Raw genomic sequence first — 25,389 nt, forward strand, 5'->3', positions numbered from 1 at the left:
AGCCCCTCTGTCCTGCCCACCACCCTACTACATACTTCTGGCTACTCAAGTCTATGAGCAGTGAGATGGGGGGAGGGGGAGCATCTTCTAGGGGCATTAAAGACAAATGCAGGAGATAAGGGTTCAGGGTGTCAGCTCTTAACTGACACTTGGCCTGGATTAACCTCAGGTTGTGTAAGACTATTCTTGGCCCTTGTCTAGTGAAGGGAATACTGTCAAAGGTGAACACTGAACAGATGTGAATCTGAGGCAGCTGTGGCTGCTGGGGGCCCTGCCTGAAGCTCAGTGAAATTACCAACAGTCCCTGGGGCTGGGAGGAGGCAGGTGAGGGAAGATCAGGCTCTTCTGGGAATACCTGATATGGAGTCAGCAAGCAAATGTTTTTAAGTAGAAGATTCTTTTTGTCAAATGAAATCTTAAGCAGAATCCCAACATATAAAACATAACAGTGGAACTACTCTGCTCTGATTAAGGTGGGGGCAGTTCACAGTTCATAGCCCACCTTCCTGGCCTGTGATGGAGGCCTATGAGGCATCTCAGACCCTGGTACTCTGTGAAGAGTTTGGAAATTACTGACCCCAGGATGTCTAAGCTGAAGAGTACAAAGAGTACAAAGGGGCCCAGAGAGCTAGGTAAGTTTTCGAAGGCCATGTGGTAAACCAAGGTGTCCTGTGTCCCAGTCCAGCAGGCCTTTCCCTCCACTGCTTCCCTCTCTCGGCAAAGTAAGACTAAAGCTACAGGCAGTTGCCTTAGTTGGAGGGCATTTATACAAGGTACAAGTGACTTCCGATTTGCTGAACAGCTCAAATCATTTATTGTCAAACCAAGCTGACCATCCTCAGGCCTTTAGGACTGCTGCAGTCCTGGAAAGCTTATAGTGCATTCTGCTTGATCTTGGCCTTCTTGGGCTTGATGTTCATGCGTTTCCAGACTTCAGCTGTAGTGCGGTCTGCTTTGGTGACCCCACTGAAGTCGAGTGTAGTGATACGGGGCAGGGTACACAGCACATAATGCCTGCAGAGAAGACTTGGGCTGGAGGCCAGCCCCGCCCCCCCCACCTCAAATTCCCTTCCCCCTGCACTAGTTGCTGCTGTCTTCCCTGACTGCAAGGAATGGAGGGGCTTGAGTATAGTCTGGGGAGATCAAATTTATCCTGACTGATAGCAAGAAATGCTTAAAGGTCTGCTACTCCCTTCCAAGGTCTAAGCATGACAGAAGAATGGGCTTAGATTTCTTGTCTCTCCTCTCTCTTTCCCTCGGGAGCCCAGCTGGACCCCAGCTCTAGGACAGGGCACTTACCTATACCCCTTCTCCTCCTCCATGGGGTTTCCATGGAGTGTGAGGCTCCGGAGCCGAGGGAGGACAGCCAGCTTGTTCACCTCGCCCAGGCGATGGATGCTGTTGCCGTGAAGATAGATGACACTCAGGTTGAAGAAAGTTGTTAGGACCTGTTGGGGAAGGAAACCGAGAGCCAGGCTGGACAGGACCCTGGATCTATGCTCAGGATTGACTCGTGGGCAGAGACAGGAAGAATTTGGGAAACAACTTGCCCCCCCCCCCCACCCCAAACCCCTCAGCCATACTGTATGACTCTAACCTATTTTCATTTACCTTTCAAAGGATACAGGGGAATCACACTGAAATAGAGCTGTGATCTGAGGGTCTGGGTACCAGTACTGCCTCTGACTTGCCAGGTGACCGGACGCCCCTGCCTCTCCTTGAGCCTTAGTTGCCCCTTCACTGAAGACCTTTCCAGCTTTGGTGACTTAAGATTCTATCACAGCAAGGGACAGGAATACAGAGTATCATGCTAGGAATATAAAAGAAGCTTTTAAAATAATAATTAAATTGAAGCCGGGCATGGTGGCTCACGCCTGTAATCCTAGCATTTTGGGAGGCAGAGGTGGGAGGATGGCTTGAGGCCAGGAGTTAAAGACCAGCCTGAGGAAGAGTGAGACCCTGTCTCTACAAAAAGTAGAAAAATTAGCCAGGTGTGGTGGCATGGGCAGTCCCAGCTACTTGGGAGGCTGAGGCAGAAGGATCATCTGAGCCCAGGAGTTGGAGGTTGCAGTGAGCTGTGATGCCACTGCACTCTAGTCTGTGTAACAGTGAGAGCCTGTCTCAAAAAAAAAAAAAAAAGAAAAATTGGTGCAACTGAGATCACTACACCAGGGGAACAGTTCCCAAGTCATGCTCCAGGTCCTTTTCCCTCTGATGGGAATCCTGGACTAGAAGAGACCAAATTTTGTTTGTTTCTTAAAGCGTGAATCTGAGTTCACAAAAAGCAAGTGCTATACTTTTACTACTTACCTCTTCCACATCAGAACAGCACAAGATAGTAGGTACCCAATCACAACAGTTACATTTTACTTCACCTTCTAATATGCCAGTTGGTTTTCATATATTTTCATTTAATCCTCGCAAAACTTTTATGATGCTGGCATATTATCCCTATTTTTCAGACAGGGAGACTGAAGTTTTGAGAGGTTAGGTAGCTTACTCAAAATCACACTATAAGAGGCAGACTCAGGATTTGAACGTACGTCTGTGTGACCCCACAGCCATGTGGGGTCTGGACTGTGCCATGCTGCCTCACTACTTCGCTGATAACATGTGGGAGTGGAGAGGCTGGGGGCTGGACAAAGTGGCTGCAGGTTCCCCCTGACTGGCCTCCTAGGGCTAGAAACTCACAGGATCAATGGAAGTCAGGTCATTGAAGGACAGGTCAATCCAGGCCAGGTTCTGTGGGTACTCTAGCAGCTGTGAAACCACCTGGCTGAAGTCTTTGAGGTCATTGAGGGCATTGTTATTCAGCCACAGGGACTGGGTCAGTGACTTCCCCGACTTTGAATGCCTCAGTGGTCGTAGCCCTGGCCTCGGCTCCTCGCTTACGAGATCTGTGGGGACAAAGTGAGGCTTGGATATATCTTTGCTTTTCTGGCCTTTAGGGAGTGGGAAGGGACAGAGCTGGAAAGATTAGCAGCCCAAGCCATAGCTGGAAGGGCTGGCAGGGCCAGAGCCTTGTGCTTGACTCTACTGTGACTCTGTCCCACAGGTGCCAGCCATCAGAATAAGTTTGGACTAAGGGCCAAAGACTTCTATCCCAAACTCTTGGCTTTCCCTGTCACATGGTCTTATGTTTATTGTATCATTGGGTCTTTGTATGTCACCCCTGTGTGGGAATGTGGTGGGGAAAAACCGCACCCATATTATAAATGAGGCAACTAAGAACCAGAGTTATTGGGCTTGAACCAAGAGATGATAGTACAAAAGCCAGAATTATCTACTGGTAGGGCCTATAGAATTTACTTCAGTGGAACACACTCTTAATGTCCTCCCTCCCTTCCATTAATGTTGAGCACCTACAGTGTGCCAGACACTGGATATACAGTGGTGAACACAATGACGGACTGTGCTGGACTCTATATGAGTAACAGGGCAGGGATGAAGGAGACATTGTGTCTTGGAGGAGCTGATGTGTACACGATGGAAACAAGCTGGCAATCAAGTGTGATAAGGGCTCTGTAACAGTTGTGGCAGCACAGAAGAGGGGCTCCTGACCCACTCTGGGAACTCAGGGAACTTCCCCAGGGAAGCTTAAGCCTGAGCTGAATCTCAGTGGCCCAGGAGATATTCACCAGGCAAAGGGCAGGAAGGACGGTAAGAGCATGAGCAAACGTAGGTAGGGGTGTGCATGTGTGTGTGTACACGCATCTGTGCAGGCACTGCACAAGGGAGACAAGGAAAAAGGAAACAGGAGTCCAGTCATAAAAGTCTTGAATGCCAGGCTAAGGATCTTGGGACTTACCCTGCAGGTGTCGGGAAGCCACTGGAATGTTTAAAGCAAAAGAGATTATTCATGTTTTTCATTTCAGAAAGATCACTCTGAAGCTTCAGTGTGGAATATGGATTTTAGGGGGTGGGTAGGACCAAAAGACCAATTTGGCTATTTCAGTCATCCAAGTAAGAGATGAGAGGAACATACAGCCAGCATGATTTGATTGACTAGATGAAAAGACAGAAGAATATTTAAGGGTGGTGCCCAGCATTTTTTTGTTTGGGTGACTGGGTGGATGCTAGTTCTGTTAACTGATAGGGGATTATAAAAGGAGAAACAGGATTGGAAAGACGATGAGTTCAGGCTTGGCTTTGGTGTGTTTGAAGTTCCTGTAGCACAAAGGCGGAAAAGCCAAGTAGGCAGTTGGATATGAAGGTCTGAAGTGCAGGAGACATAGACGTGAGAATAATTAGCATAGAGTGTGTACAAGTTAGGGAAATAGGTGAGATTGCTCAGGGAGAGTAAGGGTAGAGAGGAGAGTCCAGGAGGAAAGAGAAGTCTATTTAAAAAGTTAAATAATCAGGGAAAGGGTGAACCAGGAGATAACAGTTTTAAAGATGTTCAGGGAATCTGTAGTTTTATAGGAGGAGTAAGTTCCATGGAGATAAGGACTGAAAAGTAATTTTGGCAACTCAGAAGTCCCTAGTAACCTTGGTAAGGGGCTAGGGGCAGAAGCCAGATCGGAGTGAGTTCAAGAGTGAATGGAAAGTAAGGAAAAACAAGCAGATAGACTAAACAACATCCTCAGGAAGTTTGGCTGAGGAAGAGTGAGAACAGGGAATAGAGCAATGTTAGAATCCCTCAGTGTGGAACACCCCTGACCCTCCACTCCCCTCTTCTTTTTTCTTTCCTTTTTTTTTTTTTCTTTTTGAGACAAGAGTCTTGCTTTGTCACCCAGGCTAGAGTACCATGGCGTTAGCCTAGCTCACAGCAACCTCAACTCCTGGGCTCAAGCGATCCTCCGGCCTCAGCCTCTTGAACAGCTGGGACTACAGGTGCTCACCACCACACCTGGCTGATTTTTTCTATTTTTAGTAGAGATGGGGTCTCGTTCTTGCTCATGCTGGTCTTTGAACTGAGCTCAAGTGATCCTCCCGCCCTGGCCTCCCAGAGTGCTAGGATTACAGGAGTGAGCCGAGCCTAGCCCCCTCTTCTTTTTTAAAATGAGGTTGAGAAAGAGGATGGGCCTTGTCCAAGGTCACAGTCAGTGGCAGAGCCAGAAATAGACACCAGGTCTGGCTGAGGTGACTATATTTTTCTCATTGTCTCTAAGCATTTCGTCCAAAGGCAGTCTAAAGCTGCCTCTGGGGAAGGAAGTAGTTAGTATTGCTAGCCAGCTTTTCTCCACTGTCCCTTCAGCTCTCTTACTGGACGTGCCTCTCCCTTCTTCCTCCACCCAACATTAACTTCCTCTTTTCCTGAGCTGCAGGTCATTCACCATCCACCAGATGGCTCTCTGCCTTAGTCCTGGAGTGAGCAGGACCCACAGCTGGGGCTTGAGGTTGCTGGGAGATTATAGAATACCAGAGCAGAGTACCCCAGCTCATGAATAAACTAATCCTGCCTCCCTCCCCACATCTCCTGAGAACCCTGAAATTAAATGACACAGATGAATAAAAATTAAGGTCAAAGTAACCTCATATGAACTAGCACCCAGTCTGATAAGGTAGCAGCTTGAGGAATGTCACCAAGCATGGGCTGATCCCAAGCTCCAAAGGAGCCACTGGTGGGATGGAGTTGCCTAAAACTTGAGACTACCTGGAGCTGCTTTTATCAGGGATGGAGTGAGCTGTCCAGGCTGCTACAGGTTACTGCTCCCCTCATTCCACCAAGGCACTACATTGCCTGAGGATCTGTTAAAGCTTCCTTGTTCAGAGTAAGCCAAGGCAGGTCTGAAAATTGGACCACAAGTATCAATGCTCAGTGAACTGGGAGGGATTTAGCTCCAGAAAGACCTAGGGAAACCTCTGAACGGTTGCCATTGCCAACTTTTTCCGTGTCTGTCCCCAGAAAGCAGGAGTCAGTTTGATATGAAGAACTTCCAAATATCTCTCAACCCCATAATGGAAGGGGATGGTAGGTGTATGGTGGGGGACTCCTTTAATACTGTAGGTGTGGGGGAGGTTAGAGGACTGTTGGGTTGGTGGTAGTACAGATAAGATATCTTCTAAAATCACTGCCATTTCAGATTTTGTGATCCATCTACTGATTAATTCAGACTCTACCCCGTCTTCTAACCCCAGCTGTAAATAAGTGTTTCAGAAGCTCAGGGGAACCTGAAGGGACTCAGCTTTTCAGGGCATTGATGTGCGTCACACACACACACTTAGCAAGGAGCATAGTGCCTGGCATATATATATATATATATATATATATATATATATATATATATACATACACACACACACACATGCTTAATAAATAGGCACTCACTAAATATTGAATTCTTGAATGAAGGGCAGGGCACCCGTACGGATTATGCTTTGTGCTGTAGAGTTACCCTTCGTAGTAGTAGCTTGTCTTCCTTCATTCTGAGGACTCCACAGAGTCTCCTCCCTCAGAGTTGGGAATGGGTAGGAGGCATGCTTCCCTCTTGCCTGTCACTTCAGTTGCCTTGTATATAGCTATTGTTGCAGTTAAAACCCTTGTGAAACATGGACTACATCAATCAGAAGTGACAAAGTACACAATAAAGATCACAGTGGGTGGGTGTGTGCTCATGAGAGAACGAACAGGAGTTACCCTGTGGCTCAGGCTAACCCAAGTAGTACCCTACATCCAATCCAAGCTTAGTACCATTTGCCATCTTCCTGAGCTTAAAGGTGATTACCAATTGCCTGAGAGAGAAAACCAAAGCCAGACAATGGGTCTAGGATAGTGAATGTTAACATATTCTGTGAGGACAGATGTACTGATGCTTTTATTAAAGACTAGATAACAAAAGCCAGGGATAGTGGGGTGTGGCAGTGTGCACCTGTAGTTCTAGCTACTCAGGAGGCTATGGTGAGAGGATTGCTTGAGCCTAGGAGTTCAAGGCTGCAGTGAACAGACCACTGCACTCCAGCCTGGGCAACAGAGCAAGCCCCTGTCTCAAACAGGTAAAAAATAAATTTAAAAATTAAAAAAAGCAAGGGATGAGGCTCAGCATAGGTGGCTTATGCCTATAATCCTAGCACTTTAGGAGGCCAATGCAGGAAGATTACTTGAGGCCAGGAGTTCAAGAGCAGCCTAGGTAATATAATGAGACCCTATCTCTGTAAAAAAATTAAAAAATCAGCCAAGGCAGGAGGATTACTGCTTGAGCCTAGGAGTTTGAGGTTTCAGTGAGCTATGATTGTACCACTGCACTGCAGCCTGGGTGACAGAGCAAGACTCTGTCTCTAAAACAACAACAAAAAACACTGGAAATATGCCGATTTGTTGATAATAAGACCGCTCATTTTTTACCAGTCAGAAAAGGCATGTGTACCCAGACAGTGAAGATAAAGTTCTGCCTACTTGCTGGGACTGCACAACAGCCTGTTTTCTTTTCACTAGTTTCTTCCTCTCTTCAGGTAAAAACGGGAGAATAAAACTACTGGCTGATACAGAATGGCTTCCCCATTTTCTTCCACCTGACTTTCCTGCTGTAGCCTGGCTTCTTTTGAAGATGATCAACTATTCAGAGCCCCCTGATTCCTTTCAGACTTGCTGCTTTAAAACGCCCCCCCCCCCCAACTAAGACAACGACAGCACATCTGCAAGCATATGGGAAGAATGTTTTTAGGCTTTTAAATAGAAGGCTGTGGTTTCTCCCTAGGGATCACACTGAGCCTGCGCTGCCTTGGTGAGTAGAGTGGTGTGCTCTGGGGGCTGACCTTGGATGACTTGGATGCTTCTGAAGGAGTAGTCAAGAGGGGGCTCCCGCACCGAAGTGTTCATATAGTCCTGTCTGCTCATAGTTCAGGCCATCATTCATCAGGTATAAGTTTGTGCCCTGGGAGTCTGGGTTCAGCCTGGGAGGACAGAGAAGGGCAGGTGTTTCAAGGACATGGGGCATCGGCCTTCCCCATAGCCTTCTACCCCTGCTTTCTACCCTCTACTACTCTAGGCCTGCCTAGCTGCATTTCCATTTTAAGATAGTATTCTTAAAAACCTCATTTGATAGTTATAACATTCATTTCTATTTTCCAGATGAAGAAACTGAGACCCAAAGGGTAAAAGGACTTGCCCAGAGTTAAGCCAATAAGTCAGTTGTAGACTGCAGTCAGTGTCCTGAATCCTACTCTTGAGACCCTTTCTGCTACTCCACAGTAGTTACCATGGCGACTGTCTTGGTACCTACCCTCTGTTGACATCAACTGGGCTATTCTATTGCTTAACAAGCTCCTGGGGGCTTGCACTGAATCTGGTTGGTGTCTGACAGCCCTTTTCAGTTTGACCCAGCTGGGGATTTGCTACCTTCTCTGCTCAGCTTGTCTGTCAGCCCCATTACCTTTCCATCCAAAGACCCTACTTTCAGCCACGTCCTGAAAGTAGTCATATATATATATATATATATTTTTTTTTTTTTGAGACAGAGTCTCACTTTGTTGCCCAGGCTAGAGTGAGTGCTGTGGCGTCAGCCTAGCTCACAGCAACCTCAAACTCCTGGGCTTAAGCGATCCTACTGCCTCAGCCTCCCGAGTAGCTGGGACTACAGGCATGCACCACCATGCCCGGCTAATTTTTTCTATATATATTTTTAGTTGGCCAGATAATTTATTTCTATTTTTTTTTAGTAGAGACGGGGTCTCGCTCAGGCTGGTCTCAAACTCCTGACCTCAAGCGATCCACCCGCCTCGGCCTCCCAGAGGGCTAGGATTACAGGCGTGAGCCACCGCGCCCGGCCGTCATACATATATTAATATAAACACACATACACTCGCATAAAACCAGTCTACCTCTCACTCACCTGTCACTGATGCCTGAAACTCCACCATTAGGGATTCATTCCTTTGGGTTTAGGGATTGTTCCCTGTTAAAATGGAAATACCCCCTGAGAGGGGTGAACACAATGTTGTTATCAGTCTTTGCAATGAGGTGTGAGTTGTCTTACCAGATCCTTTCCAAATTCTTAGCCAAAGTAAAGCTGAGGACAGGTTTTTCTGGAGACTGGAAAGAGCCATGAAAATACTACTCACCTGGGAGGAAGAGAGCTGACAACACACTTTACCAAGGGGTTTGTATGTGAATCATACAAACATAAGACAAACAGACTGACAAGGACAAAGATTTCTCCGAGTCAACCTCCCTTTTCTGATTCCATCCACTGCTGTCACCTCTGTATTATTACTTCAACCGCTTTCCAAAAGGATTTGGAGTTTACAATAATAACACTCATAAGACACGATGATTTGTAGAATAGTGCTGTCCAACAGAAATATAATGCGAGTCATAAGTGCAAGCCACATACAGTTTTTTTCGCATGTGTAAAATTTTCTCGTAGCCATAAGAAAAATGAAACAGGTGAAGTTAATTTTAATAATATATTTTATTTAACCCAATATATGCAAAATATCATTCAACATGTAATCAATATTAAAAATTATTGAGCTATTTTACACTTACAGCACATCCCAGTTTGGATTAGCTACCTGTCAAGTGCTCAGTTGCCACTTGTGACTAGTGGCTACCGTATTGGACAGTGCAGATGTAAAAAATTAAAAATGGAAGAGAAAGATCAGAAACTGGATTAAAGGAAGAGCAAAATGTACCAGGGACTTTAGGAATCTAAGCCTATATTTAGCTCTGAAATCCCTGGCAGCCAAAATAAATAAGGGAAACCTTAGGATTTGCAGTTCTCATCACTGGGTTCAAAGAAGAATTACTTTGTATGCAGAAACAATGAAATTGGCAAATATTCTTAAAATGGAATTTTTGTTAAAAAAAAACCTAGGACCTGATAGCTTGTAATTCAGTTTAAGCTTAATTAAAACAGTTGAAGTAAATTCCTTGTTTGGTGATTTAACATATGTAAGGGTAGAGTTTAACAAGTTTAGAGGATTGGAAAGTGAATGCCTATCTCTCAAAAAGTAGCAATTCCAACTGAGTTTTGGGGATGTCTTGGCTTGAGTCAATTCACAGCTAAATTCTGTTATTGACTGGCCCTGTCGGCATAGGTTGTTGATTAGGTAGGCCTGAATCTTTTAGATATCAGATTATACGCAGACAACAAAGAACACATTATTCTTTTAGAAATAGGGGAAACTGGCTTCTGTTTTGCAGAAGTACAGAAACCTAGTTTAGACATGTCCATCCTACTTCAGCACCTACAACAGGGCCTTTGAACAAGATTGGATACTTTTCTCAAAGTAAATCTGGGTTGGGACCCCAGAGTCCTGCACCACTGAACATAGATTTTGGCTTAAAATACTAAAGGACGGGTTTTTACTGTTAGTTTTCTTGACCATTAGAGGAACCCAGTACAGTTCCTAAGAACTTCTGGTTTTGTTAGTACTGGCTCCTGATGCATTTTCTGAATGAGTTAGTGTTAAAAATGGTACCTCAAGGAGCTGGATAAATTTGCTGGTAGGAAAGCATTATTAGTTTTCTCCATCTAAACAGTAGCCCAGGGGTAATCACTCTTTGATTCTCCCCATGTGCACGGTAAATAAACCTTTTCCTCTTAAAAAAACAAAAACAGCCCAGGCTCTGAGCTAGTATCATGTCTTATTTAACACAGAAACTGGTTTACAACAGGTACTCAGGAAATGTTTGTGGGATGAATGAATGAGAAACTGCCAAGTAAGATGATTTCTGTTTCGGAAGAGTTGATGCTAAGCTGTTCTAACAATTGGTTCCAGGTTCAGCTGTTTCAGTCCACACCTCATTCACAGTAAGATATTCAATTCTGCAAACATTTGTTGAGTGCCTGCTGCCCTGTGCCTGACCAGAAGGAATGAAGCCAAGATACAAATAATAGAACCCTGTCATGAGCACAGAAAGAACTGCCGGGTTTCTATTGATTGTGGCAAACCAGCCTGCATCCAGTTCCAACTAACAGCTGCCCACTAGTGAATACTCTCATGTTTCAACACTCAGCTCTAGTGTACCCTCCTCTATAAAGCCTTTCTTTTCCAGATAAAATTGACCAATGTTCCCTGTGTTAGAATGATTGCTTTGATGATCCCTATTCATGGTCTTTCCTGTATCCATCCCTTTTTGCATATAACTTTGTAGTTCCATCCCATTCTGATGCTGGCTCAACCATGTGAGTTGTTTTGGCCAGTGGGATGTTGATAAACATGAAGCAAACAGAAGCTTTAAGAGGGGGCTTGCCCTCTTGCTCTTTGCCAGTGCCATGAGAACATGGCTGGCCTGCTGGAGGGATACGACAGATGTGTAGGTAAGAGACATATGAAAGAGAACCAGTGATCCCAGCTGAGGCCAACTCAGATTAGCCTATAGTCAGCCTACCACCAGTGAAGATCAGGAGAGTCCCCAACCCACAGATGACCGCAGACACATGAGTGAGCCCAGTTAAGACCAGAAGAACCATCCAGGTGACTCAAAGACTTAGAAGCAATAATAAATGCTTATTATTTTAAGCCATTGTGTCTTTGGATGGTTTGTTACACAGCAATAGCTAACTGATGCATACCTCCACTGTACTTTGAACAAAATTTTATCACAGCCTGTTTTCTCATTTGTGAAATGGAGACAACCCCTACCATGAGAACTGTTGTATATCCTGCAGCAGATGCTCAGTAAATGGAAGCAGTTCTCTCTGTACTCATTTCTTTATAACCTACTTTCTATTCCTTCCCTGTAAGTTTGAGGACAGGGACAAGAAATCAGACTTCTTCTCTCTGCCCACCATTACCCTACATTGAACCTGGCAAAAGATGTATATTCACTAAAGGTTTGATGGACAAATGATTAAATGGAAAAATGAAAGGAGAAATGAAGGCATAAATGGTGTCTTCAAGCTGTTGCAGCGGTCCCCAATCTTTAGGGCACTGGGGACTGGTTTCATGGAAGACAGTGGCGATGGAGAGTGGCAGTAAATATGGATGAAGCTTTGCTCACTCGCCCATGGCTTACTGCCCACTGCTTGCTGTTCGTGGTGTGGCCCAGTACCAGTCGGCAGCCCGGGGGTTGGGGACAGAAGATACAGAGGACCTGACAGCTGGGGAGAAGTGGCAAAGCCTTAATGCTGCCTTGCTGACTCCTCTGGCTGTGATTTTGGAGTCAGTCTTTCCCAGCTGCTATTCTGGCTTATGACCAGGAGACAGTCAGATCCTAGCACCTCTATCTCTCCAGACAGAATGACCTGACCTGATGAATGACAGGATTAGGAGCATACCTGCCTTGCTTTGGAATTCCAAAATTCCAACTGAATTTTTCTTTTCCAAACAGCTAAATATCTTTAATTGCCTTTTTTTTTTTTTTTTTTTGAGACAGAGTCTCACTCTGTTGCCCGTGGCGTCAGCCTAGCTCACAGCAACCTCAAACTCCTGGGCTTAAGCGATCCTACTGCCTCAGCCTCCCGAGTAGCTGGGACTACAGGCATGTGCCACCATGCCCGGCTAATTTTTTCTATATATATTTTTAGTTGGCCAGATAATTTCTTTCAATTTTTAGTAGAGACGGGGGTCTCACTCTTGCTCAGGCTGGTCTCGAACTCCTGACCTTGAGTGATCCACCCGCCTCGGCCTCCAAGAGGGCTAGGATTACAGGCGTGAGCCACCGCGCCCGGCCAAATTGCCTTTTTTTTATTGTAATAGTTAACATGATAGCTGAATAAAGTCAAACATAAAGAAGTGTATCAAGTAGAAACCGAAAGTCTGAATCTCCATTAACAGTTTGGGAATATAACCTCCTAGAATGTATACATAATAAGATTGTGTATATATTTTTTTAAATACTGTCTATTCCTTTATAAACCTATTTTTTCTTTTCAAATTGTTGTAGACTCCCTTACCCTTTTAATAGCTGCAGAGTATTCCATAGTATGTATCATATGTTAACATTATTTACTTAATTTAACTTTATTTAACCAATTCCAAATTGACAGAAATTTGTTTTCAGTTTTTGGAAATTACTAACAACTGGAATCTGATTTGTTGCTAGCCTGTTCCTGCCCTCTCTCAGGCAAGCAGCAACATGATGGCACAGGAAGCTCTGAGGAATAATCAGATGAGATCTGATATGAGATTCTACAGCTTGGCCTAGAGAGTTTCTGTTTATTGGCTACAGGTAGAAGAAAAATCAAATGCCATGAAAAATCTGCCACATAATCTAATATATTCTGGGAGGTTATATTCCCAGGTTTCAAAGAAAGGCCAAGATTCAGCCTGGATCCTGCCCACCTTTCTACTCCCATTGCTTAACCTCACCTCCAATTCTGCCGTCCAGCCAAATGCAACTACTCACAGTAAGTTCCCTGCACCTGCCTCTGGGCCTGTGGAACAGTTTCTCCTTCCAGCTTTCTCTGCTTGGAGTATAGTTTCTTCCTTCCTTTTTTTTTTTTTTTTTGAGACAGAGTCTCACTCTGTTGCCCAGGCTAGAGTGCCATGGCGTCAGCCTAGCTCACAGTGACCTCAAAGTCCTGGGCTCAAGCAATCCTTCTGCCTCAGCCTCCCGAGTAGCTGGGACTACAGGCATGCACCACCATGCCTGGCTAATTTTTTCTGTATATATTTTTAGTTGTCCATATAATTTCTTTCTATTTTTTTAGTAGAGATGGGGTCTTGCTCTTGCTCAGGCTGGTCTCAAACTCCTGAGCTCAAATGATACACTCGCCTTGGCCTCCCAGAGTGCTAGGATTACAGGCGTGAGCCACCGCGCACGGCCTCTTCCTTCCTTTTGCCTTGCTAATTCTTACTTCAGGGCTCAGCTCAGGTTTCAACTTTTCTTCTTCTTTTTTTTTTTTAGGGACAGGGTCTTGCTATGTTGCCCAGGTTGGAATACAGTGGCATGACCAAAGGTCACTGTAACCTTGAACTCCTGGGCTCAAGCCATCTTTCTGGCTCAGCCTCCCAAGTAGCTGGGACTACAGCCATGCACTACCACACTTGGCTAATTTATTTATTTAATTTTTTTGTTTGTTTTTTATAGAGACAGGGTCTCACTATGTTGCCCTGACTGGTCTCAAACTCCTGACCTGAAGCAATCTTCCTGCCTTGGCCTCCCAAATGCTACGATTACAGGCATGAGTCACCACGCCCAGCCTAGGTTTCAACTTTTCTGAGAAGCATACCCTTATCCCCAAATCTGGACGTGGAATTTCTCTTCTGGGCTCCCGTAACACCCTATACTTATTGCCATGGTAGCACTCATAATACTATAATTATCTGCTTACTATTTATATGTCTATAAACTCCACCAGGGCAGGAACCATGTTTTTCTCATAGTTGTATCTCATAGTGGTGGCAAGTAGTAGGTGCTTAACAAATACATAAAAAATTACAACTGAATAACAGTATAAAGGAGAGGGACATGACGTTGCTATAATTGAGGGATCTGACCTGGTCTGAGCAATAATCTTCGAGAATGACTTCCTAGAGAAGTGACTGAGAGAAATCTAAGGGATAAGTATAAATTAGCCATAGCAGAGGCAAAGATGAGCATTCCAGGCAGAAGTAACAGCTATATGCAAAGGTTCTGTGGTGGGAGGGTACTTGAGAGAGGAGGATGTATGGTTAGACTAGAGGCTGGAGACATGGGAGCAATAGGAAGCCACAAAGTATATATTTACATGGAAGGGCGGGGGAGAGTGAACAATGTCGGATTTGCATTTGGATGGATTACTTCCACAGTATTTAAAATGGCTGGGAGGGAAGGCAAGAAAGATGTGATGACTAGATGAAACAGGAAGTTAAGCTGGCAGGACTTCATGATAGATGGGAAAGGGAAGAGGTATTAAAGATAACTCTCTGGCCGGGTGTGGTGGCACACTCCTGTAATCCTAGCACTCTGGGAGGCCGAGGTGGGAGGATAGCTCGAGGTCAGGAGTTGGAGACCACCCTGAGCAAGAGCGAGACCCTGTCTCTACTAAAAATAGAAAGAAATTAGCCGGACAACTAAAAATATATAGAAAAAATTAGCCGGGCATGGTGGCACATGCCTGTAGTCCCAGCTACTCAGGAGGCCGAGGCAGAAGGATCACTTGAGCCCAGGAGTTTGAGGTTGCTGTGAGCTAGGCTGATGCCACGGCATTCTAGCCCAGGCAACAGAGTGAGACTGTGTCTCCAAAAAAAAAAAAAGATAACTCTCAGGGTTTTGGCTTGTGAATGTTGTGGATAAAGGTGGGAGCATTGGAAGAGATCCAGGCTTGGAGGAGAGGGTTGGGGTGCATAGAAATTATGAGTTCAGTTTCCGAAATGTTGAGTTTGCATTGCCTTTGAGATATCGTGAAGGAGATGTCTTGGTGGCAACTGGCTATACAGATCTGGAGGTCAAAGATGAGGGCTGGGCTGGAGATACACACGTGTGTATACTTGCACACAGTTGGTAAATGAAGTTGTGGGTGTGGATAAGAGTGCCCAAGAGGAGAATATAGAATATGGCAGGCATAGGACCAAGCCTGGAAGAACTGTGAGATAGTCAATGAACCAATCAAGGCCAGGTAGCTGCCAGCCACAAGCCAGCTAATCATGGCAGCTTCATACATGGGTGCTGTGTTAGCCAGATTGCTTTCTATTAGGCTTAGTTTTATGTTCAATTCCCATTGTCTTCAGTCTCTCTAGTTCTTTCTCCCCATTAAAACTTTCAGGGAAGGATTTGAAACTTATTCAGGCTGAAGTGTAAGTAACCCAAAGTAGGCCATACAGGTTCCTCTTCCCTGGGGCATTTTAACCTATTTCCTCCAAACAGTGCTAAATCTATAGAGGTAGCAAGCTCAAGCTAAAGAGACTTGGTTGGAAATTGGAGAATGGGGGTCTAGTTCTAGCTCTGTCACTGATTTAGTGTGTGGCCTTGGACAAGTCACTTCTCCTCTCTGGGTTTCAGTTTTCCAATCTATGAAATGGGGATAAATATCCTTGACTCAGAGCTGTTATGTTATCAAAAGACTGTGAAAGCGCTGGGTAAGATACTAAATGTAATAGATCTGTCATGAGGACTGCAAAAGGAATGAAGCTCTAACTGTAGAGCTTTGAGAAGCAGAGCATGGAGGAGGTGTAGGGAGAAGAGGTAATTTAGGGACAGTATCTTTAATGAATGTGTGTGGGAGAATCCTGAAGAGTCTCCGAGAGGAGGTCGTCCGTCTTCGAAGAGGGAGGAAAGAGGCACTTCAAGCCCCATAAAATTGCCTGCATCTTCAGAATTGGGGACTATGATTTACTCTAACGCTACTCCCGTGTCTTGAAGAGGGTCTCAGTTCCTCAGAGGAAAACCAACCCCAAGTCTGAGGGCATTTCAAATTTCCCAGGGTGTGTCCAGGACTTTGAGGTATCCGTATTTGGGGGGCCGATGTTTGCGTTGGGGGGGCTCTCGAGCAATCCCAAATCTGAATGGGTATGTATCTCAGCAGCCGTCCCGTTCACTGCCCCCATAGGGGTGTTGTGAGGGTTAGCGGGGGAGATCCAGGTTCCCGAGTAGAGAAGTGCCTAGTCTTTCTGCGGTGCCTCTTGCCTCTCCATAGAGCTCTTGTTCCCTAGAGCAGGTTTCCTGTTTCCCGCCCGACTCACCAGCAGTTGCTTCCTCTCCAGCCTCGGCGTCCCACTATTTCAGGGTTACTCGGCGCAACTCCATGGCAACTACTTCGTCACCACGTCCCGGCCAGCGCCGCAAGGGCCGCGCGATGCCTTCCGGGACTTGTAGTTCTTCGGGGCGGGGCTACAAGGCCGCGCGCGCGGGAAGTGCTGGGATTTGAAGTTCCCTTTCTCTAAGGTCGGGCCGGGTCCGGAAATAGTGACACCCCTTCTCCCTTCCCAGTGGCCCTCACACTTCCTTTTCCCGGGTCCTGCAGCGTGCCCTGCGTACGACAATAGCCGATAGGGGCCAATCAGAGGGCGGTGCGAGGGGGTGGGGCCATAGTTTAAATTCATTGTGCGCTCACAGCACTGGAGCGAGCCCGCGACGAGGTGTGTGATCCGGGGAAATCGCCGGAAGAAGCGGGAGCGCGCGGCCAGGTAACCGGCGCGGGCCCGCGGCGGGCGCGTGGTCTGGACGCCCGTAGGGATGCCCAGGCCTTTAGGGGGTACTGGAGAGGCCGGTGCGAGCGGAAAGCCTCCTTCGTAACAGTTTGAAAGGGGACAATCTATGGGGGTAAGGTTTGTAAGGAGAGGGACCTATCCGAGGGGGAGGAGCTGGGGGGCCTGAGGGGGAGGGTCTGTTTGGGGGCGTGTCCGTGGATTTATGTCTGAGGGTGTCGGGGGTAGGGGGTAGTGCAATTTCCTGACAGCCTTGTAACTGAGGGGTCCTGTAATGGAAAGTCCTCGCCTATTATTGTGAACAATAGTAGTAGTAATTATAGTAGTACAGCGGTGAACACTTTCCGAGCACCAGCTACGTTGCTGGCACTGTGCCACACCTTTTATAAGGCTCGTCTTTTTAATCTTCTAACAGCCTTACTAAAGATGGGGACCTTGAGGTTTATAGTGTTTAACTTGGCCATGGTTACATAGCTAGCGCGAGGTTGGCTATACTGGGGATTTTGGGCGTTTGGCATAAATGAGGACGGGGGAGGGGCTTGTGAGGATGCGCGTTGTGTTGAACTAGTCAATTTATTTTCAGCCTCACTTTTCAAATATGTAAATGATGATCTTACCTGCCTAATATTCTTACTGGGGTTGTTGTGAGGATCAAATCAGGTAAGGTGTTTCACGCAAGCACCTTAGTACAAATTTATGACTACAGATGATGTGACTATGTGAAGGTTGTGGATGGGAGAGAGCCCAACTGGGCTGATGCTTCCTCCTCCGAGTACCTCTTGCTTACCTCGGAGGCAGCACTTGTCATCTGGTGTTCTAAGGGTCTCTTTACATGTCTGTCTGCCTTTGTAGATAATGAGAGACTGTTTTTTGTCGTTATATCTTGATGGCTATGTGGGATTTGAGACATGTCATGACCATTAATGTATATTAATACTTTAGAATGATGTGTTTTCTCGGGCTGAAAAGGGGATAGGAGTCTGGCTTTCCCATCTTCATTTAGTAGCTTTTGAACCTCAGTGTTAAGCTAACCTTGCCAGGTGTGGTGGCTCACACCTGTACCCAGCAACTCCAGAGGCTGAAGCAGGAGGATGGCTTGAAGCCAGGAGTTTGAGACCCTCCTGGGAAACATAGCGAGACCCTGTCTCTAAAATAAATATTTTTTTAAGTTAGTTGGGCATGGTGGCACGTGCCTGTAGTCCTAGCTATTTGAGAGGCGCAGAATCAGGAAGATTGCTTGAGCCCGGAAGTTCAAGCTTGCAGTGAGCTAGAATGGAGCCGCTGTACTGCAGCCTGGGCAACGGAGTGACATCCTCATCTTTAAAAAAAATTTTTTTAAATAAAAATAAATTTAAAAAAATACAAAAGAAAAAAATAAATAAAGCTAACCTCTTTTCTGGAATGGCACTGCCTCCTGAAAATGTGATTGTATTTACTTGCTTTAATCCCTGCTTTCCTCTCTCTGGTGTCTGTTGCCTGGTCTTCTGTTTCCAAAGTTCTGGGTTGTTAAGTGTGTTATTCTGTGATGGGCAGAAACCTTTGATGGTATGCAAGTTGGGGCTCTGTATCTTGTGGAGATCTTTACTGCTGTGAATATGTGGGAACCTGGCATGAGCATTCAGATCAAATAAGGTAGCTTTCAGTCAGCAAGGATGAGTGTATGTATGTGTTCCCTCCCTCTCTGTTTCTTTTCTTTCTTTTTTTAAAATTTTTTTCCCTGCAATTTCTTCCAGATCCGGATCTCCCTCTCTGTTTCTGTGTGGCATTTTCTCCTTTAGAGGAAGAAGCACATACTTCTCTGTAAAGCTTCCGAAGTACTCTTTTCTTGACCCGTCAAGCAAATGATGACTAATTGTAATGCCTCAATCCAAGTCCAAAGCCAAAAGCTGTACTCCCCAAAAGCTAGAAGATCTTACCCGAAAGCTCATTAAGAAACATTTCTATTTAGAATGTTCTCTTTTCCTTGTGGAATATGGAAGTGGGAAGAATGCCCTGAACTAAGCCTTGAGTTCTAGAACTTAGGATGGTGGCAAAGCCCTGCCTCAGATTCTGGAACAGAGTTAATCAGGGGCTGTTTTCAAAGCTGTGTCTCACTGATAAAACACTATGGTCAGAAGGTATATTGAGGGTCATTTAATTCAGACTCTTACACTAAACATATCAAAAGGGGGTGTCTAGACTCAAAATGAGTACTTCCAAGAATGAGACAATTCTCAGAATTCATCTCAATGTTGGAACAATTCTAATTAATGATAATTTTTGTTTTGTGCTGTTAATGATTATTTTGTTTTACCCATGTATGTTTACTGTTTGTTTCTTGACCATTCTTTCTTGTACTTTGTTTCTTCCTTTTTTGTTGAAATAGATGCATACATCCTTTAGATGTTTACTTCAGTGGGGGATCTGTTAGTGTTAAATACTGTATTAAAAATACTTTATTTCATCTTCAGTTTTGATAGTTTAACTGGGTGGTAGGGTTCCAATTATTTTCTCTCAGCACTTTGAAAATGTTATTTTATTGAAATTCTGGCTTTTTGTTGTTACTCTTGTGAACTATGCTCATTGCTTTTCTATGATTTGGCTAAGATCAAGTGGAGAACTATGGTCACAATTTAACTATTTTATTGTAGGTAACTTGTCTTTCTCTCTGGTTATTTTAAAGATCTTCTTTGTTGTTACTTGTGGTCTGTGGTTTTATTACATGGTGTACATTTAATTTTATTTTTCCTATGGGATATCCAAACTGAGATTTTGTATCTTTCATCAATTTTGTAAAAATTCCCAGTTGCTACCTCTTTAAATAGTGACTCTCCCAAGATCTCATATTGAACTGATGTTGGATGTTCTTATTCTGTCTTCCACATCTCTTATTCTTTCTTTCATAATTTACATCTCTACCTTTCTGTGTTAACTTCTGGGTAATTTCCTTATATGTATCTCCTAGCATACAAATTTACTTTTCAGGTAGGCCTAATTTGCTTTTTGAGTTCTTATTTTTATTAGCTAATTTTTCGTTTCTTAGAAGAACTATTTGGTTCTTTTCAAATCTCTTTTTTTTTGGAGACAGAGTCCCACTCTGTTGCCTTGGCTAGAGTACAGTAGTATCATCATAACCTCGAGCTCCTGGGCTCAAGCAATCCTCCTGCCTCAGCCTCCTGAGTAGCTGGGACTACAGGCACGTGCCACCACAGCTGGCTAATTTTTTGTCTATTTTTAGTAGAGATGGGGCTTGCTGCTGCTCAGCCTGGCCTCAAACTCCTAACCTCAAGTGATCCTCCCACCTCGGCCTCCCAGAGTGCTAGGATAATAGGCATGAGTCTCTGTGCCTGGCCTCAAATCTGTTTATTTTTTATGGTATCTTGTTTTCAGTTCATTTTGTGTCTATAATAATTTTAAAGAAATTCAATTTATAGCCTCTATCATATTGTTCAGTTATCTGAAGTTTTTAGGGGTATAATCCTACCATTGGTTGTAACTGACACTTGCTTATGATATTATTTCCTCAAGTATTTTGTAATTTTGGATTGTGAGCTCATCTTCAGAGGAGCATCATCTATGGTAATCTTATGTGGCCTGGGTTGAGGTCAGTTTTCTAAAGAGCTTTTTTATTTTTTTCAATCAACTTTGTTTAGGTATAATTTATATACCACAAACTTTATTTAAATTAAAAAGAGTTTCAGGCTGGTCCAATGGTAGTGGGTTATCAGAACTTATTAACATTAGTGTCACTAAAGTTGATATATAACCCCCCAATGCTAAATTTGACTGGCTAAAAAAAAAAGAATTTCGACAGATGTATACACCTGTAAAAAGTGACCCCAGTCAAGATCTGAGTATTCCATCATCCCTAAAAGTTTCCTCATGCTTCCTCATCTATCTTTCCTTTCACCCTGGTCCCAGGAACTCTACTGATCTGCTTTTTGTCATTACATATTAATTTGTGTTTTCTAGAATTTTATATAAATAAAATATTACAATGTATGTTCTTTTGTACCTGGCTTCTTTCATGTAGCATAATTTATTTGAGATTTATCCATTCAGTTACATATATCAGTCATTTGTTACCTTCTATTGCCAGGTAGTATTTCATTGTATGGCTATATCATATTTTGTTTAGCATTCACTGTTGATGGAAATTTGGGTCATTTTCAGGTTTTGGCTATTGTAAATAAAGTTGCTGTGAGCATTCATATACAAATCTTTGAGTACACATGTATTTTCCTTTCTTTTTGTAGTGGCATGGCTGGGTTATATGGCAGATGTATGTTTAACTTTTTAAGAAATTGTCAGTTTTCCAAAGTCGTGCTGGTTTATGTTCCTATAAACTGAATGCTCCAGTTGCTTCATATTTTTGTCAACACTTGGTATTGTCAGTCTTTTTAATTTTAGCCACTCTCACAGAGTTATAATAGCATCTTGTTATGATTTTAATTCATTCATGTTTTTCTGATAACTGATGATGCTGAACATCTTCTCATGTGTTTATTGGCTGTTTTTATTTCTCCTAGAATAGCTTTGTGTTTACTTCTGCTGGACACTCAAGGCTTTTCCCAGCCTGGAACCAAAATGCTTGTAATTTTGCTCTGCTTGTAGATTTCAAGGCCATAAATGTTGTATAAAATTAAACTGCAAATCCACTTGTATACATACTTATGGTTTTGAATTCCTAGAAGGTTTTTTCTTCCTACTTCATTAGGTGAGCAGGGCAAACTTCTTTATTTCCCTGTGGACAGATTTTTTTCCTAGTCTGTCTTTTTGCTGGGTACAGACTTGTGGGTCTCAGCCTCTGCAGGGGGATCTCAGTTGCCTTTTGTGGGCTTAAGATCTATCTCCTGGACCTATGAGTGTGTCATAAATTCCTTACACTGCTAGTCCAGCTATGCCATCAGCTCACTAATCCAGTTTTCGTTTCTTTGTTTCTGGTTCCTGGGATTTCCCTTACTTTCTTGTGAGCTCAATTTATTTATATGTCAGTTTGGATCCAATCAGTAAAACAGAAAACACACACTAGTTATTTTAATAGAATGAACTCTATAATAAAGGAAACTGGTTTAAACCCTTGTTTGGAGGGCTGAAAAAGCAAAAAGGAAATCTTAAAGTAACTTTGACATAAATACAACCTTATGCAGCTTTCTCATCTAGGACTGAAAAACAAAGGGAGGAAGGTTTGAGGTTATCAGAACCTAGAAGTCTGGAGGGATCTGGAGGAGCTGTACCCAGATTCTCTGAGGAGAGGGTGTTGCCTGGTGCTGCTGGTTTCTCAGGAGCTCACAGGAGGGGCCTGGAGGAGCCCTGCCCAGCTGATGCTGGTGTCTCTGAGGGGCACAATGAGGCTGGCTCTGGGAGTTTAGAGAGAAACTGGGAGGAATCAAGTGCTGTTGTCAAGCAACAGCAAGCTACAGGAAGGAGGAAGTCCCTTGCAGCCTCCTCCTGCCTTCCGTTTTCCCTTTAGCACCCCCTATTGACAGAACCTAACAGGGAGCCAGCTGGCAAAAGTGAAGTGGAGTTAGAATCCCAGCCCCAGCATCACAAAGCAGATCACAACAGAGTAGGTGTGGAGCCTGGCCTCTGGGGTTGTATTCTTGCAGGGTAACATAAGTCTTTCTCCTCATCTGCATGACAGGCATGTATATATTTGAAAAAAGTTTTTTTGTTCTCTTCTGGCTGAACATGGGTAGTTCTTCCCCTACATTTTTTTTAAAACCCATTCTTCATGGGAGGATTCCTTATTTGATGACATACTTCTAGACCTTTCACCATGGTCATTGGCGCTTTTCCTCTGTATGTACTCTAACTTTGCTCTTAAAAGGTGGGGCACAGAGTTGTCTTCTACTAAAGCAACCTGAGACTGCATTGTTTTGGGTAGCTCTGGCAGACTTGTGGTTCACTGAGAGTATACTTAGTAATACTTAGTAACAGTCTCTCCTCCATAGGCAGCTTTATTTTTTATTTATTTATTTTTTTAGGCAGCCTTTTTAGTATGAACTGCTCTACCATTCTACATTTATTTGTTTGGTTATTTTATTCTAAATACAGGACTTTACACTTAATCCTGTTAACTTGTTTGTTATTTTTGGTAAGGTCAAACTTATTAAGATCCTTTTGGCAGATCAAATCTAAAAACATTGCATTTTCTTTCTTTCACAGTTTAATTCCAAAGCTTGAGAAGCAGATCTTATATGTTTTCATTCTAAGTCTTTGATAAAAATGCTAAACATGGTAGGTTTGAGAAGCAAGCTCCATGTCACAGCACTATAGATCTTACTCCAGTTAATGGAGGTTTTGGGAGAATAGTTTTAACTATTCCTTCCTGTGACTGGCAAATTAGAGGAGGAGCCATCTGGAAAGGGCAGAATCTTGGCTGTTATTGAGGGGAGGAGGGAACCAAGTTAAGGGTTGCCCATCAGGTAATCAGTCGCCCTAATAAGGAACCACTTGGCAGAAGTAAAATGATCTGGTGGATGTAGAAGGGAGAGAGGGCGTCATTGCACAGCGTGCTCCTGGGTTGAGGAACTGCTGTTGGCAGCTGTGTGGCCTGCTCTTTCTGTCCTATTTAAGGGCCAGTTTCTTTGAAGCCAGCGCAGGAAATGCCAGTGATTCAGCCTTGCAGATTTCTTCTGCCTTATTGCAGCTGAGGACTGGTTTATCTGGTAAGGAGTAAAGACGGCATATATTTCAGGCATATTTATTTGACCACTTGAGTGCCTTCCTGTGACTGATGAGAGACACTTGTTTTGCAGGCTGTAAAGGTTTTGGTACCCTGTGGCAAGGTGGATGCAATGTGACCTTAGCACTTGGTCCTCTGTGTGGGCAGCAGCAGCCTTCTGCCCTCTAAGTAGGCACTCTTTGAGTATCTATACTTCTGTGATGGCCTCAGTGAGGAGTGAAGTAATAATAGCTTTGATTTCATGCCCTTCTATATTTCCTGTGGTGTTACAATATGAGTTTTGGGGAAACCTTTTGTTCCCAAGTTTCCTGCCGTACCCTTCATGAACTGCAGTAACGTGGACTCTGTCTGGTTGCTAACCTTCAAAACCTAGTTTCCTTAGGCAGTGAGAAAAAACCTAACGTGTGCCTATTATATCTGTCACAGAGCTGAGTATATAAAGAAGTATATAATATAGAATTTCCCTCCTCACCAGTTTATTTTGAAAACTTTGCCACATTTGCTCTCTTTCATTTTCTGAACTTTTTTTTTTAAAGGGGCCATGCTAATCTTCTCTGTATCGTTCCAATTTTAGTATATGTGCTGCCGAAGCAAGCACCATTTTCTGAACTTTTTGACTGTTAGATGTACACATGTTACTTCATCCCTAAATATTTCAGCATTTCCTAAAAACAAGAGTTTCTTCCTATATAACCACAAATTAACACTCAGGAAATTTAACATTGATTTAATACACCCAATGTATAATACTTGTTCAGATTTCTCAAATTTTTCCAATGATGTCTTTTATAGATTTTTTTCTATTCAGGATCCATTGAAGGATCATGCATGCATTTAGTTGCCATGATTTTGTCATGTCTTTAGTCTGCTTTAACCTTGAACAGTTCTTTTTTAATCCTGAATGCCTTATTGTTTTTCATAGCAATTGAAGCATTCAGGTTAGTTGTTTTGCAGAACATATCTTAATTGAATTTGTATGATTGTTTCCTCCTGATTAGATTCAGGTTTTTGGTAGAAGAACCATGTAGATTAATATAGTAGTTTGATTAATGAAGCTAACATTAAAACTCATAGAAACAGTATCTGATTTTGCAAGACCATATAATTTAGCACTTGTGTCGTCTAATCTGTAAGCCCTATAGGAATTGAGAGAAGAGGGAATTCGGTAGGACTTGAAATAACTAGAATGAAATGATTTTGGCAGGTAGACAGGGTTTGGAAGATGGATAGAATTTGAGGCAGTTAGAGCACGGTTAGATAAGCTGTGATTTGGGCTCCCTATGCCACTATTAAGGTTATATGTCATGAAAAGTGAATTTGAGTGTTCTGTATCTTCCATGCTATTTGTACTACTGGGAAGCTGAATAGTACAGAGCTCTTGCTTTGGCCTCAGGTGTACAGACTATGCCTAGCATTTTGCCACCTGCCAAACCTTGGGGAAGTTTGCTCACTTTCAAGATAGAAAGAGTATTAATAGTATTAATACACCAAGTGCAGTGGTGTTTACAACTAATTGGTCACAATCAGTAACAGTCCTTTGTTCCTTCTCCACTCCCCACTGCTTCACTTGACTGCCTTTAAAAAAATAATTAAAAAAAAGTGTTAATGACTATTTCAAAGATTATTGTGATGTTCACAGTGAAATATTGCATAAATATTTGAATGCCTTTAGGAAGGGGCAGTGCTCCCTAGTTCTGCTATGTGCGCCATTGGAGTATTCATTTCTGTTACCTGCCTAACACCTGAAGGTGTCTGAATTTATCACT

At 43.7% G+C, this 25,389-nt stretch overlaps 2 protein-coding genes and 1 pseudogene across 3 annotated transcripts in view; 1 reads left to right on the forward strand and 2 right to left on the reverse strand.

Annotated features, from left to right (window-relative positions):
- Positions 1-797: 797 nt before the first annotated feature.
- On the reverse strand, positions 798-16,729 carry LRRC51 (leucine rich repeat containing 51). The gene is made up of 6 exons (XM_045555548.1): positions 16,492-16,729; positions 8,772-8,855; positions 7,696-7,833; positions 2,692-2,897; positions 1,300-1,448; positions 798-1,014 (listed from the first exon to the last, which is right to left on the reverse strand). The coding sequence occupies exons 3-6, from the start codon at positions 7,775-7,777 to the stop codon at positions 873-875; spliced, it is 579 nt and encodes a 192-aa protein (XP_045411504.1). The 5' UTR covers positions 7,778-7,833; positions 8,772-8,855; positions 16,492-16,729; the 3' UTR covers positions 798-872.
- A 126-nt stretch (positions 16,730-16,855) lies between these two features.
- Positions 16,856-25,389, forward strand: part of NUMA1 (nuclear mitotic apparatus protein 1) — a 66,064-nt gene continuing 57,530 nt past the window's right edge. The window contains exon 1 of one of the 2 annotated variants that reach the window (XM_045555564.1): positions 16,856-16,935. The gene's annotated coding sequence lies outside the window, so the exon portion shown is untranslated. The other variant, XM_045555562.1, reaches the window with a different exon arrangement.
- Positions 24,108-24,221, reverse strand: LOC123643082 (annotated as a pseudogene).

This window comes from Lemur catta, chromosome 7 (assembly GCF_020740605.2).
Source record: "Lemur catta isolate mLemCat1 chromosome 7, mLemCat1.pri, whole genome shotgun sequence".
NCBI classification, from domain to species: domain Eukaryota; kingdom Metazoa; phylum Chordata; class Mammalia; order Primates; family Lemuridae; genus Lemur; species Lemur catta.

What these genes read in the sequence shown, in the direction of transcription:
- LRRC51 (XM_045555548.1), bottom strand. Translation starts at nt 7,777, where the DNA reads ATGAGCAGACAGGACTATATGAACACTTCGGTGCGGGAGCCCCCTCTT. An exon ending in ACCTGACTTCCATTGATCCT is followed by an intron (nt 1,449 to 2,691) that starts GTGAGTTTCTAG and finishes CTTCCCCAACAG; the next exon opens with GTCCTAACAACTTTCTTCAA. An exon ending in GAGGAGGAGAAGGGGTATAG is followed by an intron (nt 1,015 to 1,299) that starts GTAAGTGCCCTG and finishes TCTTCTCTGCAG; the next exon opens with GCATTATGTGCTGTGTACCC.